Source organism: Genypterus blacodes, unplaced genomic scaffold (genome assembly GCF_046128005.1).
Source record: "Genypterus blacodes isolate CSIRO-AG114 ecotype Tasmania unplaced genomic scaffold, CSIRO-AGI_Gbla_v1 ptg000053l_1, whole genome shotgun sequence".
NCBI lineage: Eukaryota > Metazoa > Chordata > Actinopteri > Ophidiiformes > Ophidiidae > Genypterus > Genypterus blacodes.
In genome coordinates, this window is record NW_027466865.1 from 118148 (window position 1) to 136158 (window position 18011).

The following is an 18011-nucleotide window of genomic DNA, read 5'->3' on the forward strand; positions in this document are numbered from 1 at the left end:
TATATTCAGAGTTAAGATGCCTCCACCTTGTGGACTGGTGGTGGAATGTTAAAAAAGTTCAGTTTATCAGTTTGGATAAATTAAATTAAAACAAATCCAGCATCTTTCTCAGCTGTTTCCAAACCGGTCTTTAAGTCTGTTTTATTTCTAATTGTAATGTGTTTAAACTATATAATCAGTCTTTATATATTAGGGTCTTGTTTTTTATTTCTGCTGTCACTCCTGATACAAATACTTTTACCACTACTACTACTACCATCTCATGTCTGTTTTAATCATGCATTTCTTTTCAACTTTGTCAAAGTAATGCCTCACTCAGGAAAAAGATTACTCACACATTCACTAAGCATTTTCCTTTTACAATCATACACCATAGACATCACTGAGGCTTTTCACTCTGCAACGTCCATATGAATCGGAGAAGACACGCTCAACCAGGAGCAACACTTTGTTTTAAATCAAACTTAATCTTTAATGACTGATACATGATAACCTTGCAACACTCACTTAATATAAAATAAATCCAAACTATGAACAAACATCACACATCAGCATTTTGATAACAGCTACTGGTTAAAACAAAAACATAATTACAACTGTTAGAGGTATTTTGCACATATACATTTAAAAGAAAATGGAAAAGTGGAATGTTTAGTAGCTTCAGTACCTTCGATTACTGCACTGCCAAGCAACAGATTTATACTTTGCATCCTTTTTTGGTGGCGTGTTAGCGGCCTGGGTTTTCTTGGGAGCCAGTATGTTTTTCCTTTTCTTTATTGTCCCTGCTGTAGTAACTTGAATAGAATCATAGTTTTACACAAATCCAGCATTCACAGGAGCACAATCAGTAGCTATCAGTATATTTCTACACATACTGTGCTCACATTATATACCTGCAACATTTATTTGATAATTGTAATCAAATCATGACCAGAAGATGCCTATGATGATGAAAAAATGCAACTAGAGTGTCAATATATATACAGTTCATACGTCAAGTGCATTTTGCCTATATGTGGATGAGGGGTGCATCATTTTCCACTGTCCTGCAACATCATTGATATAAAAACAAACCAAAACAGTTGTAAGATGAGGAGAGCGCTGGTTTACACCAAATATCACCCCGGTGTCAAAAAGGAAAATAATAAAATGCTTATAGAGTGAACATCAGTATTGGCTTGACAAGCGCTGAAGCATTTGAAAATAAAACGTGAGTAATACAGGAATCGAATGTTTGTGAGCCAGCGTGATAAGAAGTAGTGTGTCAAAATGTCATTGTTTGGGATCAGACCTGGGTCAAATACTTTGTGAAAGTAACTATAAATGGTACTAGATGGACTAATACCATGTAAATCCAGACACTGAGTAGCAGAAAGTGTTGGCTATCACAGTTAAATATCTGAAAGTCAGTTTAGCACATGTCGATTCCTGTGAAAGACATCATCATGGTCCTGATGCAGCAAACTGCAACCATGTGCTACTCCATCTACATACAACAAACACTTAGAAGTATTTCACAGCAGTATTTCACCGAGGTCTGGTCTGCGTGCACCCTTCAGGTCTCTGCTTTCTCCTTCTGCTTCTTGCTCTTCTTCAGGAACGACGGTGGCTTGAACTTCTTTTTCTTCTTGGACGGAGACTTGGAGGGCGAGCCCTCGGGGGTTCCACCTTGTGGTTTGGCAGGCAGAGCGGCAGGGGTGGACGTGTCGTTGGTGGTAAGAGCCTTCATCCCTTTCTCCAGTTCCTCTGTCGTCTGCTTCTCCTCCTCCCCGCCGTTCTGCATGGCCGGGGAGTCGGTCTTTGTCTCCTCTGGTACATTACAGGATGAAACCAAAAACAGACAGAAGGTTCAGGGATCAGGCTGAAGGCTGTGATTGCGGCGGAGCTGCAAAGATTCGTGCCAGACGTGACTGCAGTAATGATGAACATGCTTGCTTGATAAGAAGAGCGTTATCTTATTCTACGTCTGTACTTACTAGGGAGACAAGACCAAAGCAGCAGAGGTTTGCCCTTTGAATCAGTGCAGAGCAACAGAAATGTACAGACACAAAAATATAAACGGATGTACACAGAGAAGGACATATACATACACACACAGAAAGAAAGAGACAGATGGGTTCCCTACAATGGGCTGGAATGAGGCAAACAGCAATCATCAATAGTTTGACGATTACGAACACCATCAAATCTGACACCCTGTTACTTCACATTGCATCCTTCAAAATATATAGAGACTCTCAATGTCAACAAGTGAACCTAAAGTGTGAGCTCCTAATCACAACAAACTCCTCTGAGTTAGTGAGTAACTTGAACTATGAGCCATGATCATGGGAAACTGAAGGTTGGTCAAATGTGTACATGTACTTAGGAGGACTATATGGCAAATATGGATGAAATAAGACCTTAAGGCAGATCTGAAATACCACCTCAATATTGTACATATTTTGCGTTTCTTTATAATTGCTAGATGGGGCATTTCTGCCAATTTATCAGTAAGAAATCAATATTCATACAGAAATTTAGGCAAGTGTAGCGTGTGATGTACGATGGATTGAACCTGTGAGATGAAGTTGCGTCCTCAGTCATGCACCACCCGGTTTAGCTCACAGCACTTCAGTTTTAAAGCATATTTGTAATCTATAGTCCTTCAATCTATACATATACAGCATGTGTAGTTTCTGGATTTGGATTTCAGGCAATTACAGACAGAACAGAACGTGATGCATGTGTGTGTGTGTGGGGGGGGGGGGGGGGGGGGGGTGGGGGGGGGGGGGCGCGCATGCTGCTGGGCCAACTGGCAGGTAATGCCGGGGGAGCAGGCAGGCGGGCAGCATAGCCTAACCTCACCTGAGAGGGGGGGGTTGTTGGGGGGAGGGTCTTTTGTGGGGGAGGCAGCAGGGGAAGACTCCTTGTCGTCTGCCGCCTCCTCCTCTACTCATAGAAACACACACACAGTGAGCAGCAGTGAGGACTTGAGGATAGTTAGCAAGGAGAGAAGTGATCAACGTTTGCACAGACAGACACAAGTGCGACACAGTTTTGTGAATTAGTGGAAGCCGGAGCGATTAAAGGTGCTCAGTGTTCACGCTGGTGCTCAGTCTTAGCTTTGATCAGCCAACGAGTGATCAGAAAATACCCTCCGGCACATTGATCGCAATCAGGAAAGTGAATGAGTAAGGACAAACATGAAGAGTGGGAGGGAGGGAACAACTCTGCAAGGAGAGGAAGCATTGCCCCGAGGGATATGTGGTCGTAATGGGATCCTTTGGTACGCAGTTGATCCATTTTGTCCACACTGTTAAATGTATCTTCTATTCTAGTTAGCACAACAATTTGGCAATGATAGAGCAGAAGGACTACAGAGACTGAAACACACACACAGCACCTTTAAGAGTGTTATAGGAAAGAGCAAGACATCGCAGGACATCATGTGAGTCATGAGTTGGGTTGGGTTGAATTAAACGTACCATTGGGTCCTTCGTCCTGTTTTCTCTGCACCTCCTTGCGATACTCCTCCAGCTCATGGTCCGTCAGCTCGTTAAAGGGATTGGGAGGCTCTGGCTCTGCTGGAACTTTGGGTGGGCTGACTGGAGACTAGTGGACAAACAGAAGGTCAGAGGTCACTCAAATACAGAAGGAAATCCCCAAACCTGCATTGGTGGCGTCTTATTCTCCCAACAGAACACACACACACACACACACACACAGAGACAAGCAAATGGAGGCGAGAGTATAACCTCGTAGTTAGTTAGTGCATTTACCGGAGGACCGTTCTCCGTTATGACGCTGGCGAGCACTTGAGATTGCGGCCCTGCAGTCTTCATGTCCTGACGATTCTGCTGTCGGATCTGAGAGCAAAGAATCGAAATGTCGGAGTGTCAGGACGATGAAAAGTATTTTGTGACAAATATTAGGATTTTGGTGGAGGAAGATGAGGATTTCAGGGAGGAAGACTGCACCTTGTTTCGTGTCTCAATCACCTCTTGAGGGTTGGTAAAAAGAGGGACAAACTGGTTTGGACTCTCAATCTTGATGGGTGTGCTGCCAGCTTGCATCAACTCCTCTGACTTCAGCCACTACATGAGAGAGAATCATGTCTGAATTACTGGCAGATATCTTAGTTTGTCCCTGTGCGTCCATCTCAAGAGGACGATGACTAAGTCACTAATCAACAATGCTGTGTAGATGAAGAACATTTCACATCAAGAACATTTCTGCCACCAGGGGGCAGACTTTGCAATGCAGTAGCCATCATCAAGCATTGGGCTTTTCCTCTGCAATGCAGAGAAGAGGAGAGAGAGGAGGTTGGAGGGACTGAGGAAGGAGGAAGAGTCGGACTCCTCCCACCGGTTTATGAGGAGGAAGAGGACCTCTGCTATTATTTTGCTCTCAGAGGGAGACTCATCCTGCTCCATCTGAGAGGTGCAGGGATACAAAAACACAAGTCACCAGGTAAAATCAATCTCCTCCTTGTTTACATGAATCCTCTTTCTGGTCCTCTTCTTCCTGCTTACACACTACGGCGCCATATCCCTTTTACTGCTCCACATTCCTACTGACACAGAACCAAACCCTCCTCCTTTAAACTGATGCCACAGCACTTTTACTAAGTGTCTCGATTTTCTGAAATAGGTCACTGACATTGCTTTTCTGTACTCTGTAACATTTTGGAGATATTTGGGTTCACAAAGGCCCTCTTAAAGCCTTTGTGTGGACACTAATGGATCCATGTTACTATTACTTATGAACACCCCGATATAAGATAAACGATTCAGAGTAAGATGTCATAGGAAAACATTTTGGGCGGGGTCGGGAATTTTTCCTGAATTTTCCTGATGTTGTGAGCACTTTGAGACATTGTATGTGATATTGGGCAATACAAATAAAATTGACTTGATTTGAGGCAACGGCAACTAAATTCACAGAAGCTTTTAGAGGCTTCTCAACATCCATAATCCATAAGGGTCCATTCAAACACCTGACCGATGGGGAGGTGGAGACCAAACTGGCTGACGCTGTTGTTTTAGCTAATGCTGCTTCATACGCCTCTTCAGAAATGCAATGAAAATGCCTGAGCTGGTCAGTCAGCACGTTTACATTCATGCTACGCTCTGTTTGTGCTGCAATACAGGTAAAAATGACAGCAAGACAAATACAAGGAGGAAATTAATAGGATTCCGTCGGTCACTTAATACATGAAAAGTGAGGAAAGTCAGAGGGGCTCACTCTGATTACAACAGCATGGATTGTTTGCATGTAAATCCGTTTACAATTGCATAATTTAGGTCTGTTACTGTGAGTAAGTCAAAGTCAATTCATGTTCATGTTCATTTCAATCTTATTATGGTGTTTACGTGAAAAAGTTTGATCAAAGTACAATCAACTGATCTCTAAACTGGAGACAAACTATAAAACCTTGAGGTCAAAGTGTGGCCAAGATGTAGGAAAGCCAAGAGATGTTTAATAGTTAGTTAGTTTGTCAGTTGCTGCAGTTAATTGTAGTCAGTGTCTTGTTCTTTTCCAATGAAATGTCTCCCTAGATGATGCACACTAATGTCTAGATATTCTGTCCTAAGACATAAAGCCGTTTCAGGCTGAATCAGGAGTTGACTGAACAGAAATGTGACACATTGATCAATATGTTTCTGCTCCTCTGCCGTTGTAAAGGAACATTGTTTTGCCTGCCTCAGCATGACTGCATAACTTCATTTTTTCGAGGATTGGAGAAAATTATTCAATCCTCTCAAGAAAATAATAGAATAATAATCTGAATTAGAGATCCTCGCTCTGCCTTGGTCTGAGCAGTAATTTAGAGGGTTGAACATACAAATAGTTCTGCTGATGTAAAGATTCACAAAGATTCAACCCCAGCTGCATTAACTCAGCTGTGGTTGTGTGTGATCCCTAAACCTGAATTGTCATCAAAGTTGATCAATGGTGCTAAATAAAATGATGTCTGTTCTCTCTGGCGCCTCACAGTGGTGCGTTGGTGTCCGGGGCTGGCTTGGTCCTGGTTGACTTTTTGGTAAGTGTTGGGGGTGTTGAGCCAGCGGGTCCTCTCCTGCTGCTGCCGCTGGGCAAACGGGTGCTGCCTCAAAGCCGGGTGCCCTCCTTCCTCATCAAACTGGTGGAAGATTGTGACGGTGGCAGGCACCTCCACCTCCCTCCGTGTCCGGGAGCGTTCCAGCAGCACGGGGAAGCGGTAGGCGTAACCAGTGCGGTAGCCCTGACAGACAGAGGAGGTTAAGGCCATGACAGTCATGACATCACACAAAGCAGTAAGTTTGAACCAGAGAGCAGTCAAAGCTAAAGTAATGATGCAACAGTTCATGATTGTCTGAATTAGGTGACTGACATTGTGTGTAACTGATTCTCCTGTAGTTGGCGACATAGCGACCATTTCTATATCACTTATCTGTCTTTCATCAGTAAGTGTTTCCTACCAGGTTATCAAGAGTCCTCATGAGGGCTTCAAACTCGTGCTCCCCGATGCGGCTCTTGTGCAGCGGTCCAAAGGTTGAGCCCGCCCAGCCCACCGTGCCTGCTGGGTTGGGTCGGTGGGTGGTCCGGTCCAGCATGATCAGGTTGTGTTCGCCGCCGGCACAGCACAATGCAGACACCTTATAAAACAAAGCATACATCCAACAAGCTAGAACGCCTCAAACATTTACATACATTCAAGTCTGAGGAGATTCATACTACATGTCTACAGCCCAGTGCCCAGGGCATGGGTAGGGGCAACACACAGACACTTGGAAGGTGGGGAAATGTAGAGAACCCATGGGCAGAACCGAGAGCCTTGTAGCTGAGAGACAACAGTGCGTCTCAGTGCTGCCCTGTAATACATCAACTTCCATGTTTAGGAAAGGCATCAGCAGATTTTCATAGGTGACCTTCCAGTCATAGAGCTGTTGCCCTATAGACTTCTGCCCAGTGTTGTGGGAGTACAGCAGGCTGCATTTGTGTCTTTGGCACACAGTCATACTGTAGTGTGATATGCTGCAGTGCAGATCTGCTGGCTGTGTTACAGTTAAAGTGTACAAGCAGGAAGGCAACAGCTCAAAGTTACTGCATCTACTGTACACAAGCAAAGGCCCCGACACGTGTGTGTGTGTGTGTGTGTGTGTGTGCGCGCGCGTTTGGACGTTGGCGCGTGCATGTGCGTGTGCGTGTTCACGTGGGTGTGGACGTGGGCGTGCGTGCGTGTGTGTGTATACGTGTGTGTGCGCATACCTGAATCTGGCAGGCAGCCTGGATGTGGAAGATGCTGTAAAACGCCTCCTCCACAGACTCTCCAAGGGCCACGATGCCATGATTCCTCAGCACCAGAACCTGGAATTCACATTCATAATGAGGTTGGACTGATTCTGTGTTTATTATTTGGAGCAAACATTTACATGTACTGTAACATGGAAACGTTAACAACCTTCTGTAGCATTGCAAAACGTTAATAAGTAAGATTTAGCTGCCATTTCCTGTTGCTAAAGACATGATGATCAATGTCTTTCTGTGTGTGTTTCAGGGATCCTTGCTGAACATGTTTTTGTATGTATGCATAGTCTTTAACACTCAAATATCTATATTGTAAACTTTACACACCCTCTTATCTGCTTTGGTCTGCTCACCTTGCAGGTGGGCCCAAGACTTTTCTGCAGCTCCACCCTGTCCTCCTCCTCCTCCATCACGCCATTGTAGTCATAATAGGCCACATCCCCCACCAGCAGAGACTCATGGGACAGTGGCAGGAGGCCGCACTTCATAGCTGAAATCTACAGTCAGATAAGTCATCTGTCAGACTCACATTAGGGCTGTTGGCTTCAGGAACAAGATGATACAGAACAAGATGATACTGGCATCACCATGAAGTCATATTGCTGCTGAAAGCCTGTAAGTAATCTTACACTTTGCTTTCATGCTGGACAAGATATGAGCTGATAAACATTGAGTCATAAAATTGTTATGCTAACACTTGTTTGCCTACACACTCAGCAGACTCAGAGCAACATTAACAACACAGTGTAATCCTGTTTCTCTTCACCTGATGAATATATGTCCAGTATTTACTCCACTTGGCTCTGTTTTCATCATCATCAATTTCTGAGAAGAAAATCTGAGTTTCCTATCGATGCTTGATTTAACTTTGTCTGTTTGTCTTGTTCCATGTAGGATACAGTAGTCAAGGTGCCTACAGTCTCAGGAGATGGTGAGTGCTCCATGTACAGTATTATGCAGTTGGAAAACCAAATCAATAAGCCTAAAGCTGCCGTCTCTCTGTGGGGTTCGTCTCTAAAGAAGATGGGCAGACTCACCGCTGCCGTGGCCGGTGTGTGGAGGTGAAGCAGACAGCGTACGTCCGGTCGGGCGGAGTAGATAGCCGAGTGCAGGCTGAAGCGCTCTGTGTCCACGCCCAGGTTGGTGCTGCCCTTCTCCACCACCTCACCCAGGATATTCACCTTTACCTGCCAACCAAAAGTGGATAAACACCATATTTAGTATGATAACTCACGTCTAAAAGACCCAGATATCATATAGATGGTGATTAAATGAACCTACAGAAGTTTGAGTGGGTATCCCCACAGTATCCCATGACTGAATTAGTCTATTGTAACCATATTTTTGTCACATTTGCACTCAACTCTAATGCAATAAGAAATAAAAATCCTCATCCTGATGGTGGCGCTATAACAATAACCGTGAAATTTTAGTGAACCTGCCACAATGAACTCCCAGAACAGGCAGAGCATCTCTATGAGTGTGTATGTAGGTGGACTCACCAGACTGGATCCGGTCACTTCGCTGTAGGCCAAACCGTCTGGAAGCACCAGGAAGTGTTCCTGTTCCTTACTGACACGCAGCTGTCAGGCAGACAGAGACGACATTAAAGGTGGACAGAGGAGGAAATACAACACAGACATACTGGACTCTGGTGTCTGTCCAGTCTATATGTTAACAGATGTCTGATATGATAAATGATACTGTCTGTGAAAATGATACAAAAGCCTCTGTGGAGAAAAAGAGAAACAGAAGGGAAAGAAACTAAATATGTATCTGATGAGTGTATCTGATGGAGGGTAGCGGTCAGCAGCCTGAGAGCTTCCCTGGTGAGTGGAGCTGTGCAGCATGTGGCTTGATGGCCACATATTTTTTGTATTTCTTGTGGAAAATAATGTTTGAGCAGCTAAATCAGTTTATTTATAATGATATTTTTGCTCTGTTCTGTTGTTGCTTAGACCGAAAAACATCACATCAGGCACTAATTCAGCCTGCTCGTCACAATTCCATGAAAGACCACAGATGTTTACCTTTAGCATCCAGGCTATTCTCTATTTTGTGTGATAGTAAATCTACACTGAACAAAACAGTATCTTCCTTTGTTCAGCAGCCACACAGTGCCAATGGTGGAGCTTTGTACAGGGAGGGCAGCTGAGGAGAAACCATGACTGACTATTGCACCGCACGCCTTGAAAGTTGTGGTGCACCACAAAAGTCAAGTGGCCAAAGTCTGCGGCACAGCAGCAATGACAGATGACAGTGCACCACCGACGGCCTCCCATCTTTCTACGCCCACCACCAAGGCTGACAGGGAGCCGTGGAAAAGGACATTGCACCTCCTTGTCAACAATTCATCCAATAAACGCCATCAGGTCGCCACTACAGACTCCCCCTCACCCGCAGGAACTCATATAAAGAGTCCTACACTCCCAAAGCTATTAGTGCGCTAAGGGAGTTCAAATAAGCACATCTTTGTAGTGAAGTCATTTGAGATCATGATCTGTTTGAACTTCCTGTTCTTGTACTGATGAACTCTATCAAACTTGTTTGCGGGAATGTTTTTTCACACCAAAGACAAATTATTGTTACAACATGACAGTCAAGGTTGAATCTTGAATCTTGATCTAATGGCCATTTTACTCTACGGGGCAAATGTAAAGAGGGTGGAATGGTCACAGCTATTGGGCCCGGTTTGGTGCGGCTCTTCGCAGATTCACTAGTGGAAAAACAGCGTGAACATAAAGCGGAGCAGCAGTGAATACATCAATATATAATATGACATCATGTGGGCAGGTAGTGGTACTAACGGTGAGAGAGGTGTGGCTGAACTGGGCCCAGCCGTACAGGTCGAACAGGCGATGGATGCTGGCCAGCTTGCAGCGCATCAGCCTCTCCCCCTTCACCAAGCTGGCAGGCTCCCAGCCGTGCAGGTCGTTGATGGGCGTCACCATCATCATGTCTGCACAATGGGAGGAGAGAGAGGGGGTAAAACAGGTAACAAAGTAAGTCATATAAATGGAGAGGAGTTTTTGGTTGTCATATACTTAAAAAGTTTCCTTGTGTTGATCTACATTCATTCATATAGGCCACGCCCATTTGGACCAAAATATTTGTTTTGTATCTTATCCTACAATATTCAGCCAATTGTCACAAAATTATATGCAGAATGTTTGTTTTTTTATTTTCCTCACTGTTTTGCTGTCATTGGCTGCCAAAGTTGAGTGGGCATGGTCAGATATACACACTCTTCCTCATCTTGCAATAATCAATCACTGGTGGATAAAACGGTGGATCACCAGAGGTAGTGTAGGGAGTGCATGCAGTATGTCAGCAGGTTCATGCAGCGATGCAGTGAACCTACTGGATGGAGACACTGGCAGAGCGGCCGGGGAGCCGTGAGAGGCCATGAAATCAGCCAACTGTCTCAGGGCCCAAAGGTTGGACGAGCTGCCTCCTTTCTTCATCTGCTCCTGGATCAGCACGTCCAGCTCCTCCCTGAACGACTGCACACACAGATGCACGCAAACACAAATCACTTCTGCTTCAACATAACTTTCCATAATGCAACCACACACACACACACTGATTAAACCCACCACATGCTAACACATTAAATGAGTCAGCATCTCTTCATTTGTCTTTTCGATTCGCCGTCACTTTCTCCATTTCATGCGCAACTTTTGTGCTGTCCTCCAAAATGTGGAAATACACACTGACTGTGACATTTGAGAACAGATTAAAGTAAGAGGGAAATCATATCACAGGAGAAGAGAGGGGAGGAGAGAGAGAGAGAGAGAGAGAGAGAGGAGAGGAGAGAGAGAGGGAGACAGTTGTAGAGAAATGGAGAGAGACATGGAGAAAGGGAGAGGAGAAGAAGAAGGAGAGCTCACTGGGCTTTGCATGAGGCTGGAGATGCGTTTCTTTAGCTGGGGTCCGGAGCCCGGGGTGGATGGCTGAGGGGACTGGAGGCCCTCAGGGATCCCATCACTGGGGCTCAGCTGCACCGGAGTGCCCTTGGGTGTGGGGGACTTGCTCATCTTCTACCGTCTTGCAGTGGGGGCCTCACAAGCAGGGGTTGCACGGAGAACTGTGAAGAACAAGAGCGGCGTATGAATACAATGATAAATTCTGCTCACACGCCAGTCAGCTAAGAACTAACACAGGGTGAAAACAACAGGTACACACAGTACCAGACTACAGAGGTTGGCATCAATGGTTTGCAGAGTAGAAGCACAAAAAGAGAAGAACATGTAAACAAGTATGTAAACAATGCAGGTTGTGTTGTTTGCAAGAAGACTCCAAGAATGTTTTAAACCTTCAATAATGATCCAGCTGAGGCCTGCAGACTCTCCTGCCATAATCTGCCTCACCGTCACATGAGTCATCTTCAGGCTGCAGCTGGATGTGCCTCACCAAGACTACATTTTTTTCATACAAAAGTGTAAAGTCCTGTCTGAGCAGCACGGTTTGGTCCTAAAACATTGACACGCTCCGACAATAAATCCAGGTTGAGCATCGGCCTAAATCCAGCTCCCGAATGACCACCCAGTCCATGTCTTCCAGTTCTTCAGCACTTCAGCTCCTGCTGGCCGGAGAGCCAGACGGCATAAATCTAAGCTGCCTGATTGGTATAAACGTATTGATGATGCTGTGAGAAAATGCTACAAGCTGGCCCTACAGTGAGTCCAGCCTCTGCCTCAGCCCGCACAGGTCCTCCTCTGCTGGGCCTTAGCAACCACCCAACACACAACAAGCACACCAGAGAGCAAACTGCCCACATGGCCAACGGTGACTTTTGATTTACAGTTAAAAGACGAATAAGGACAGATGGTGCGGCACAACCCGCTGATCAGTCGTTAAATGTTCTTGTCCTGGGGCGATATAGTGCTTTGGTCAATCTGTTCTTAAGTCATTTTGGAAGAGGAGAGGCGATATCCTGCATTGATTAAGATCATTCAGAATAATGATAGGGGGCCACGTGTTAGGAGATCAGCAAGGTGTGGCCACGCAACAGGGACACCGTCAGGGCGTAAATGAGAGGCTCCTCCTCCTGGGGCGTCTTCATCCTGTCTCTTCAGTAACACAAATCAATGAGCTCCGCTGCTTTAATGGTATAATAATGATAAAGGAAGTGACCCCTGAAGCAGCACTGGCACCCAGACGTTCAGACTCTCAGGTCAACCTGCAGTTTCAGGAGTCTGTGGGGTACCAGGTCCTCTTCAGGGCCAAGATAATGAGCTCATCTCACACTTTAATAAGTTATCACTTTAATAAGTTAATTTTATGAACACCTCTCCTGTTCAATAAGTAATAAACCAATTTCAAGAGATGGAGGGGAAATAATTTCACTGGATAAACAACATTGTTAAATGAATTAATTAAAAAACAATTAAAGTTTTGAGTGTGTACAGTCCAAGACAGATTCTTTTATAGCCACAATCCTGCTTAGTTTTATCTCTGAAAAATACTTAAAGGCATACAAAAGGAAAAAGACAAATAATTCTACAAACAAAAGAGGATCAGCATCATCAAAAACAGCTCAGCTAAGAATCCCAGCAGTTCTAATATTTAGATTAGAGTCCCGAGCCCTGTCTGAGACTCTGACAGCGCATATCGACCCAACTGGACTTAAAGGCCCTGTGAGATCCAGCAAAGATAATGAAAGAAATGTCAACTCAATCACTACCCTCATTCATTTATAATTTACACTAAAAAAGAAAACAAATCTGCTAGAAACTATAGCATTCACATACAAGAGTGTATCAGCTATTCCACATGAAGGTAGATCCCTGTGAGTGAACCTACCCTGACATGAAGGATGCTGCGCTCCTCTGGGCTTTGGCCGGATGGAAGTGCAGCCTGATGCACAAAATGCAGCATTAGCGGCGAGAGCTACGATGCAAACAGCGGGATTAGAACCACCACAGGAAGTTATCTGGTGCGACGGCTCGGTAATTGGAGAAACAGCGAGGAGTTACCGTAAGTACGTTTAGAAAAGCATCTGAACACTCCCCCTCTATTACAACCACACACACACACACACACACACAGAGAAAGAGAGTACTGCAGTGAGGAGATAAGCTCCCAAACACACCACACCCTCTCTCTCCTGGGCTTCGTCTAACTGACGGCCTGTTATTTACTCTCTGGATCAGCTGAAGTTTAAGTGTGTAATCCAGATGATACACACTCTGGCTCTGGCCACATTAAAATGTATAATATCTCATAACGTGTAGAAGGATGTGAAGATGCACGTTCCTGATCATTGTCTCCACATTGAGTACATACAGAGCTATGATTATTGGAAATTGTGTCCAAAAATCTGCTGTATGCAAAAGATTGAGTCTCTCACACACAAAAATGTATACAGATTATATTTTATTATATTTTTATTATATTATATTATGATTTGATCCATTCTGTTGGATTCTGTGCCTCACGATGCAATAGTTACAGTACAAACTTGTCAATTAAAGCAACTGGTACCAACTTTCATGGAATCACAAACAACCACACCAATAAGTTTCATTGCACCCCCCTCCGCACTCACCCTCACCCCCCTCTCTCACCACCCCCTTCTCTCTCTCCCTGTCTCTCTCTCTCTCTCTCTCCCGCTCTCCCTCCATCTCTCTCTCCCTTCCTCTCTCTCACTCTCCCTCCCTCTCTCTCTCTCTCTCTCTCTCTCACTCTCCCTCCCTCTCTCTCTCTCTCTCCCTCCCTACGTCTCTATCACCCCCCCTTCTCTCTCCCTCACTCTCTCTCTCTCTGGGGGGAGAGGGGGCGCAGCTGCTAAGAGGCAGCAGACGGAGATGCTCCTCTCTGGGGAGCCTCTTAATGACTGAAGAGAGTCTGGCTGCTGCTCCTCCTTCTCGCTCGCTCCCTCTTTCTCCTCTTAACCTGAGTTCCAGCATGATGCCTGTACAGACTGCGGGAGGCCAGGATGTATTACTGATACATTTCAACATAAATCTACTACATCTAACATTGTTATAAAACCTCCTCAGTGCTCCCATCCAGATCAGCTCCCTCTGTTGCTTTAGGGCACTTCAGCAGTGCATTCTCTTATGAGAGAAGTTGCCACAAATCTGAGATCCCATGCCTCCATCTTATAAAACACATCAACTAAAATGTGTCTTTGTAATGTCAGGAGAAGTAGCAGCAGCTTCTCCTTCTCATACACTGTACGAGCGCACATTACCTTCACATATAGATGCCGGTATTGATCGCTGTAAATGTGCCCACTTGCACTGGTGAGGTCTGTGAATATTGAAATCTAAGCAGAGAGACAGATATGATTACCTAAGTAGCTCTGAATTGATTTTCTTTGCCTCTGCTCTCATCAGGTTAAAGCCAAAATGGCTCTTCAGTGGATTCTAACCAACGATGGAACCACTTTCTAATAAACCCACATGTTTCTGTTTTTCAGAATAAGATATAGCAGATAAGTGATGATATGCCATACAAAATATCTCTATACAACGTGATAAAGATTTAGTACGCTCAACTATATGACATCAAGATTTCATTTTGTCAAAGCCTCAAAACTTGCGGTTTGAGGGTTTGACCAGCTTTGACCAGCCAGCATGAATCACCTTAAATTGCCTGTGTTCACTCAATCTGCACAGTCATGAACTCAGTCAAACAAAGAATAATGTAAATCTGTATAATCTGTCTCCTTTAAAACCACTATGACCAGTACCTCGTATGAAACCTCATTGGTTGCCGCTGTAATGGCTCATTGGCTATGTGACCAAATTGGGATGAGACAACATTTTACTATATTTCAAGTTTAAGTTTTCTGCAGATATTTAGCGTTAATTGACCAGGTTCATAAGCCTTTGTGCTAAAGCTTCTAAAAGCTCATGAGGTTATAGGTTAAATACAAATATGTTCAAAGTAGCCTCAGATAGTGTTTACCTCTGACTTTTGACCCTGAACCTTCTGTATGTTGTCATGGATATCTATCCTATAGTTACTTCCGGTGCCTTTTCTCATCAGTCACTCTGCAGCTCATCGCCCCTTTACTTGAAGTAGCTGGGAGAATGTTGTGCAGATATACATGCAGGGCGTTGTGAGGACAAACAGTAGAAGAAAAACATACAGATGTGACAAGGTGTTAGCGTCATTATAGCCTAACACAGTTCTATTAGTGAATCCATCAGATACATTTAGCTTCCACTGTGGAGGACAGAACTTCTATCTTTGTGCTGTAGAAGAAAGAACAACATCATGGATCCATAAGGATTCATTCAAGACGCAAACATCTCTCGAATGCAGCAAGTTACAAGACAATGATTTCAGTAACCAAGTTGGAACTTAACTCTCATAAAAACTATGAAAGTATTGCTTTAAACCCTGAGATTCCTGTTGGATACAACTTGCTCACTGCTCAACATTGAGTAAACAAGAAGTAAAGGCTGCATTCAACATTGGCTAATAATGGACTTATTAACTCTGAACATTTCACAGACTGAGGAACTCACTAGAATGCAGCGCGCACACACACACACACACACACACACACACACACACACACACACACACACACACACACAGGCTATCCCCCAGGCCCACCCCTCCAGTTCAGGCCCTGGGTTCTGCCTGACAAATCAACCTGAGCCCTTATTAAATTCATGAGTAACAGCTGATTCTTAAGGACAAACAGGGCTTCTTTATAAAGCACAGTGATGCTGAGTGTTTAAAACAATGTGAGCGACACAAATTATACAAATCATTATTTTATTTCCACTCTACATTTTGGAAAAGTCTTGAAAACTAAAAACTTCGTTTTCATAATGTTGAAGTTGATAGTGATCCTCCAAGTCATCGCATGATCTATAGTTTTGACTGAATCCTTCATGGTTCAATGTAAACAACAGGCCTTAGAAACGTGGTTGGTTATTTAATCAAGCGCAGCTTTAATAGAGGCAAATAAAACCCAAACTGGAGAGAAGTCAAACTACAGCTGCACAGAGTGTGTTTACATGCTGATGCTTTTTACAGTCAACCAGACATTTTCCATCTCCAGCTACACACTTGGCTGGTCGCATCCTCCGTCGAGCTCACTGCCTAGCAACACACTGCAGCATCAGCACCATGCAGCCTCCGCTAATGGCCACCAGCGCCACCAGTAGCCACGCACCGACACAGCCAAGACACGGCCTCACACACACACGAAGACAAACAAGAGCACCCCAGACCTCCCAAATCATCCACACACGATACACATGACGGGGAAAGCAGAAATAAAACAGCATCAGGGGCATTTTAATGATAATTCGGGGCCGATCCGCGCAGAGGAGCAGCGTCTCCATCCGCGGATACAAAACAAGATCCTCTGTCACCGCGAACCATACTATGCACAGAATAAAAGGAATAAGCTCGCGGATCGATGTGATGTTTAAGGTGGAAACTCGCGACTAAAACCAGCTTGATTTGGGATTTTAATGAGCGCAAAACCGCGTTCATGCATCTAGAACAGCCGCAGAATGAGACGCAGTGTGTGTCTGTGTGTTACCATAAACACACCAGACGCTGGAGGTACACACACACACACACAAACCGGGAGGCCTCGGTGCTTCACCCGGAGGGATGAACGGTACCGTGTTCGACATTAATGAGCTCAGAACCGGAGCGGGCGGCGCGCTTACCTCAGTACATCCTCGGCACTTTGTCCTCAGCGTGAGCGAGAGGAAAACACCCACGGAGCGAATCCGCCTCCGGATCAAATCACGCAGGCGTGGCTCGCTTGATCAAATCTGTGGATATTAGAAGGTCGAGGGTCCAGATCTCCTTTGTCAGCGCGTTTGAGGGCCTCAGCTGGATCAAAGTCGGTGGGTCCTGGTGTGTTTTGTTTAATCTCTCCGTGGACCAGCCCACTGCCACGCCTGTCTGACACCCAAAGGAGCCGCTGACAGCTGCCGAGGGATCCGCTCCCAGTTTTGTTTGCGAAGCCAATGTGAAGCCTTTTTAGAGGTGTGATGCAGAATCAAGACGCTGGATTATCGAGAGTAAAAACAGATACAGTATAAAATAAAAAGGCATGTTTGAATTGTTTACATATGGAACTGGCGCCACCCTCTGTCGAAATAGGGGAAAGCCTGGGAAAAGGTGTGAAACAGAGTGCAGATCACCGCCACATATGAGCCTGCAAGGGTTAAACATTCTTACTTTGACCCCGCCTTCTTTGATTGGTTTAAGCACAGAAAAAGGATCCATCCCCTCATGTTCACTCATAAAGTCACATTACAAAAGTGTTGTTAAGAGTCATCTTGATATAGTGAGAAATGAGATCGAATGCCCAGAAAAGGCCTAAAGTGTGTTCAAAGTGTCCTGTAATGTTTTGGGATAATTTATATTTAAGATGAAATATTTAGTAATATTCTTTTAATTAACCTGTATATTAACTACATGATTTTATATAAGGGACACATGCATACGATTTCCATGTTTGCATTTTTATATAGGCTTTTATTTTGAAACATCTCTGCTTTAATGTGCAGAACAGCTCAATCCACTTCAGCTCCCTCTTGAGAGAGAGAGAGACACACACACACACACACACACACACACACACACACACACACACACACACACACACACACACACACACACACACACACACACACACACACACACACACACACACACACACACACACACACACACACACACACACACACACACACACACACACACACACACACACACACACACATAAAGCAGCACACAGATCCAGC

The 18011-nt window shown here is 44.6% G+C and overlaps 1 protein-coding gene across 4 annotated transcripts; it reads right to left on the reverse strand.

The window, feature by feature from the left end:
• Window positions 1-727: 727 nt before the first annotated feature.
• Window positions 728-17110, reverse strand: add2 (adducin 2 (beta)). 4 transcript variants are annotated; one of them, XM_076151094.1, is made up of 15 exons: window positions 13078-13284; window positions 11163-11359; window positions 10634-10775; window positions 10080-10231; window positions 8775-8855; window positions 8310-8459; window positions 7626-7769; window positions 7234-7332; window positions 6444-6620; window positions 5978-6226; window positions 3960-4076; window positions 3762-3848; window positions 3468-3594; window positions 2848-2931; window positions 728-1809 (listed from the first exon to the last, which is right to left on the reverse strand). In XM_076151094.1, the coding sequence occupies exons 2-15, from the start codon at window positions 11307-11309 to the stop codon at window positions 1556-1558; spliced, it is 2010 nt and encodes a 669-aa protein (XP_076007209.1). In that variant the 5' UTR covers window positions 11310-11359; window positions 13078-13284; the 3' UTR covers window positions 728-1555. The 4 variants fall into 4 exon arrangements, with proteins under 4 accessions (XP_076007209.1, XP_076007207.1, XP_076007206.1 ...); XM_076151092.1 differs by lacking the exons at window positions 2848-2931; window positions 13078-13284 and adding an exon at window positions 16923-17110; XM_076151091.1 differs by lacking the exon at window positions 2848-2931 and having other exon boundaries at window positions 13078-13279.
• Window positions 17111-18011: the final 901 nt, after the last annotated feature.

What these genes read in the sequence shown, in the direction of transcription:
- add2 (XM_076151094.1), bottom strand. Translation starts at nt 11,309, where the DNA reads ATGAGCAAGTCCCCCACACCCAAGGGCACTCCGGTGCAGCTGAGCCCC. An exon ending in TCTGCCAGTGTCTCCATCCA is followed by an intron (nt 10,232 to 10,633) that starts GTAGGTTCACTG and finishes CCCATTGTGCAG; the next exon opens with ACATGATGATGGTGACGCCC. An exon ending in TAACGGAGAACGGTCCTCCG is followed by an intron (nt 3,595 to 3,761) that starts GTAAATGCACTA and finishes TTTGTCCACTAG; the next exon opens with TCTCCAGTCAGCCCACCCAA.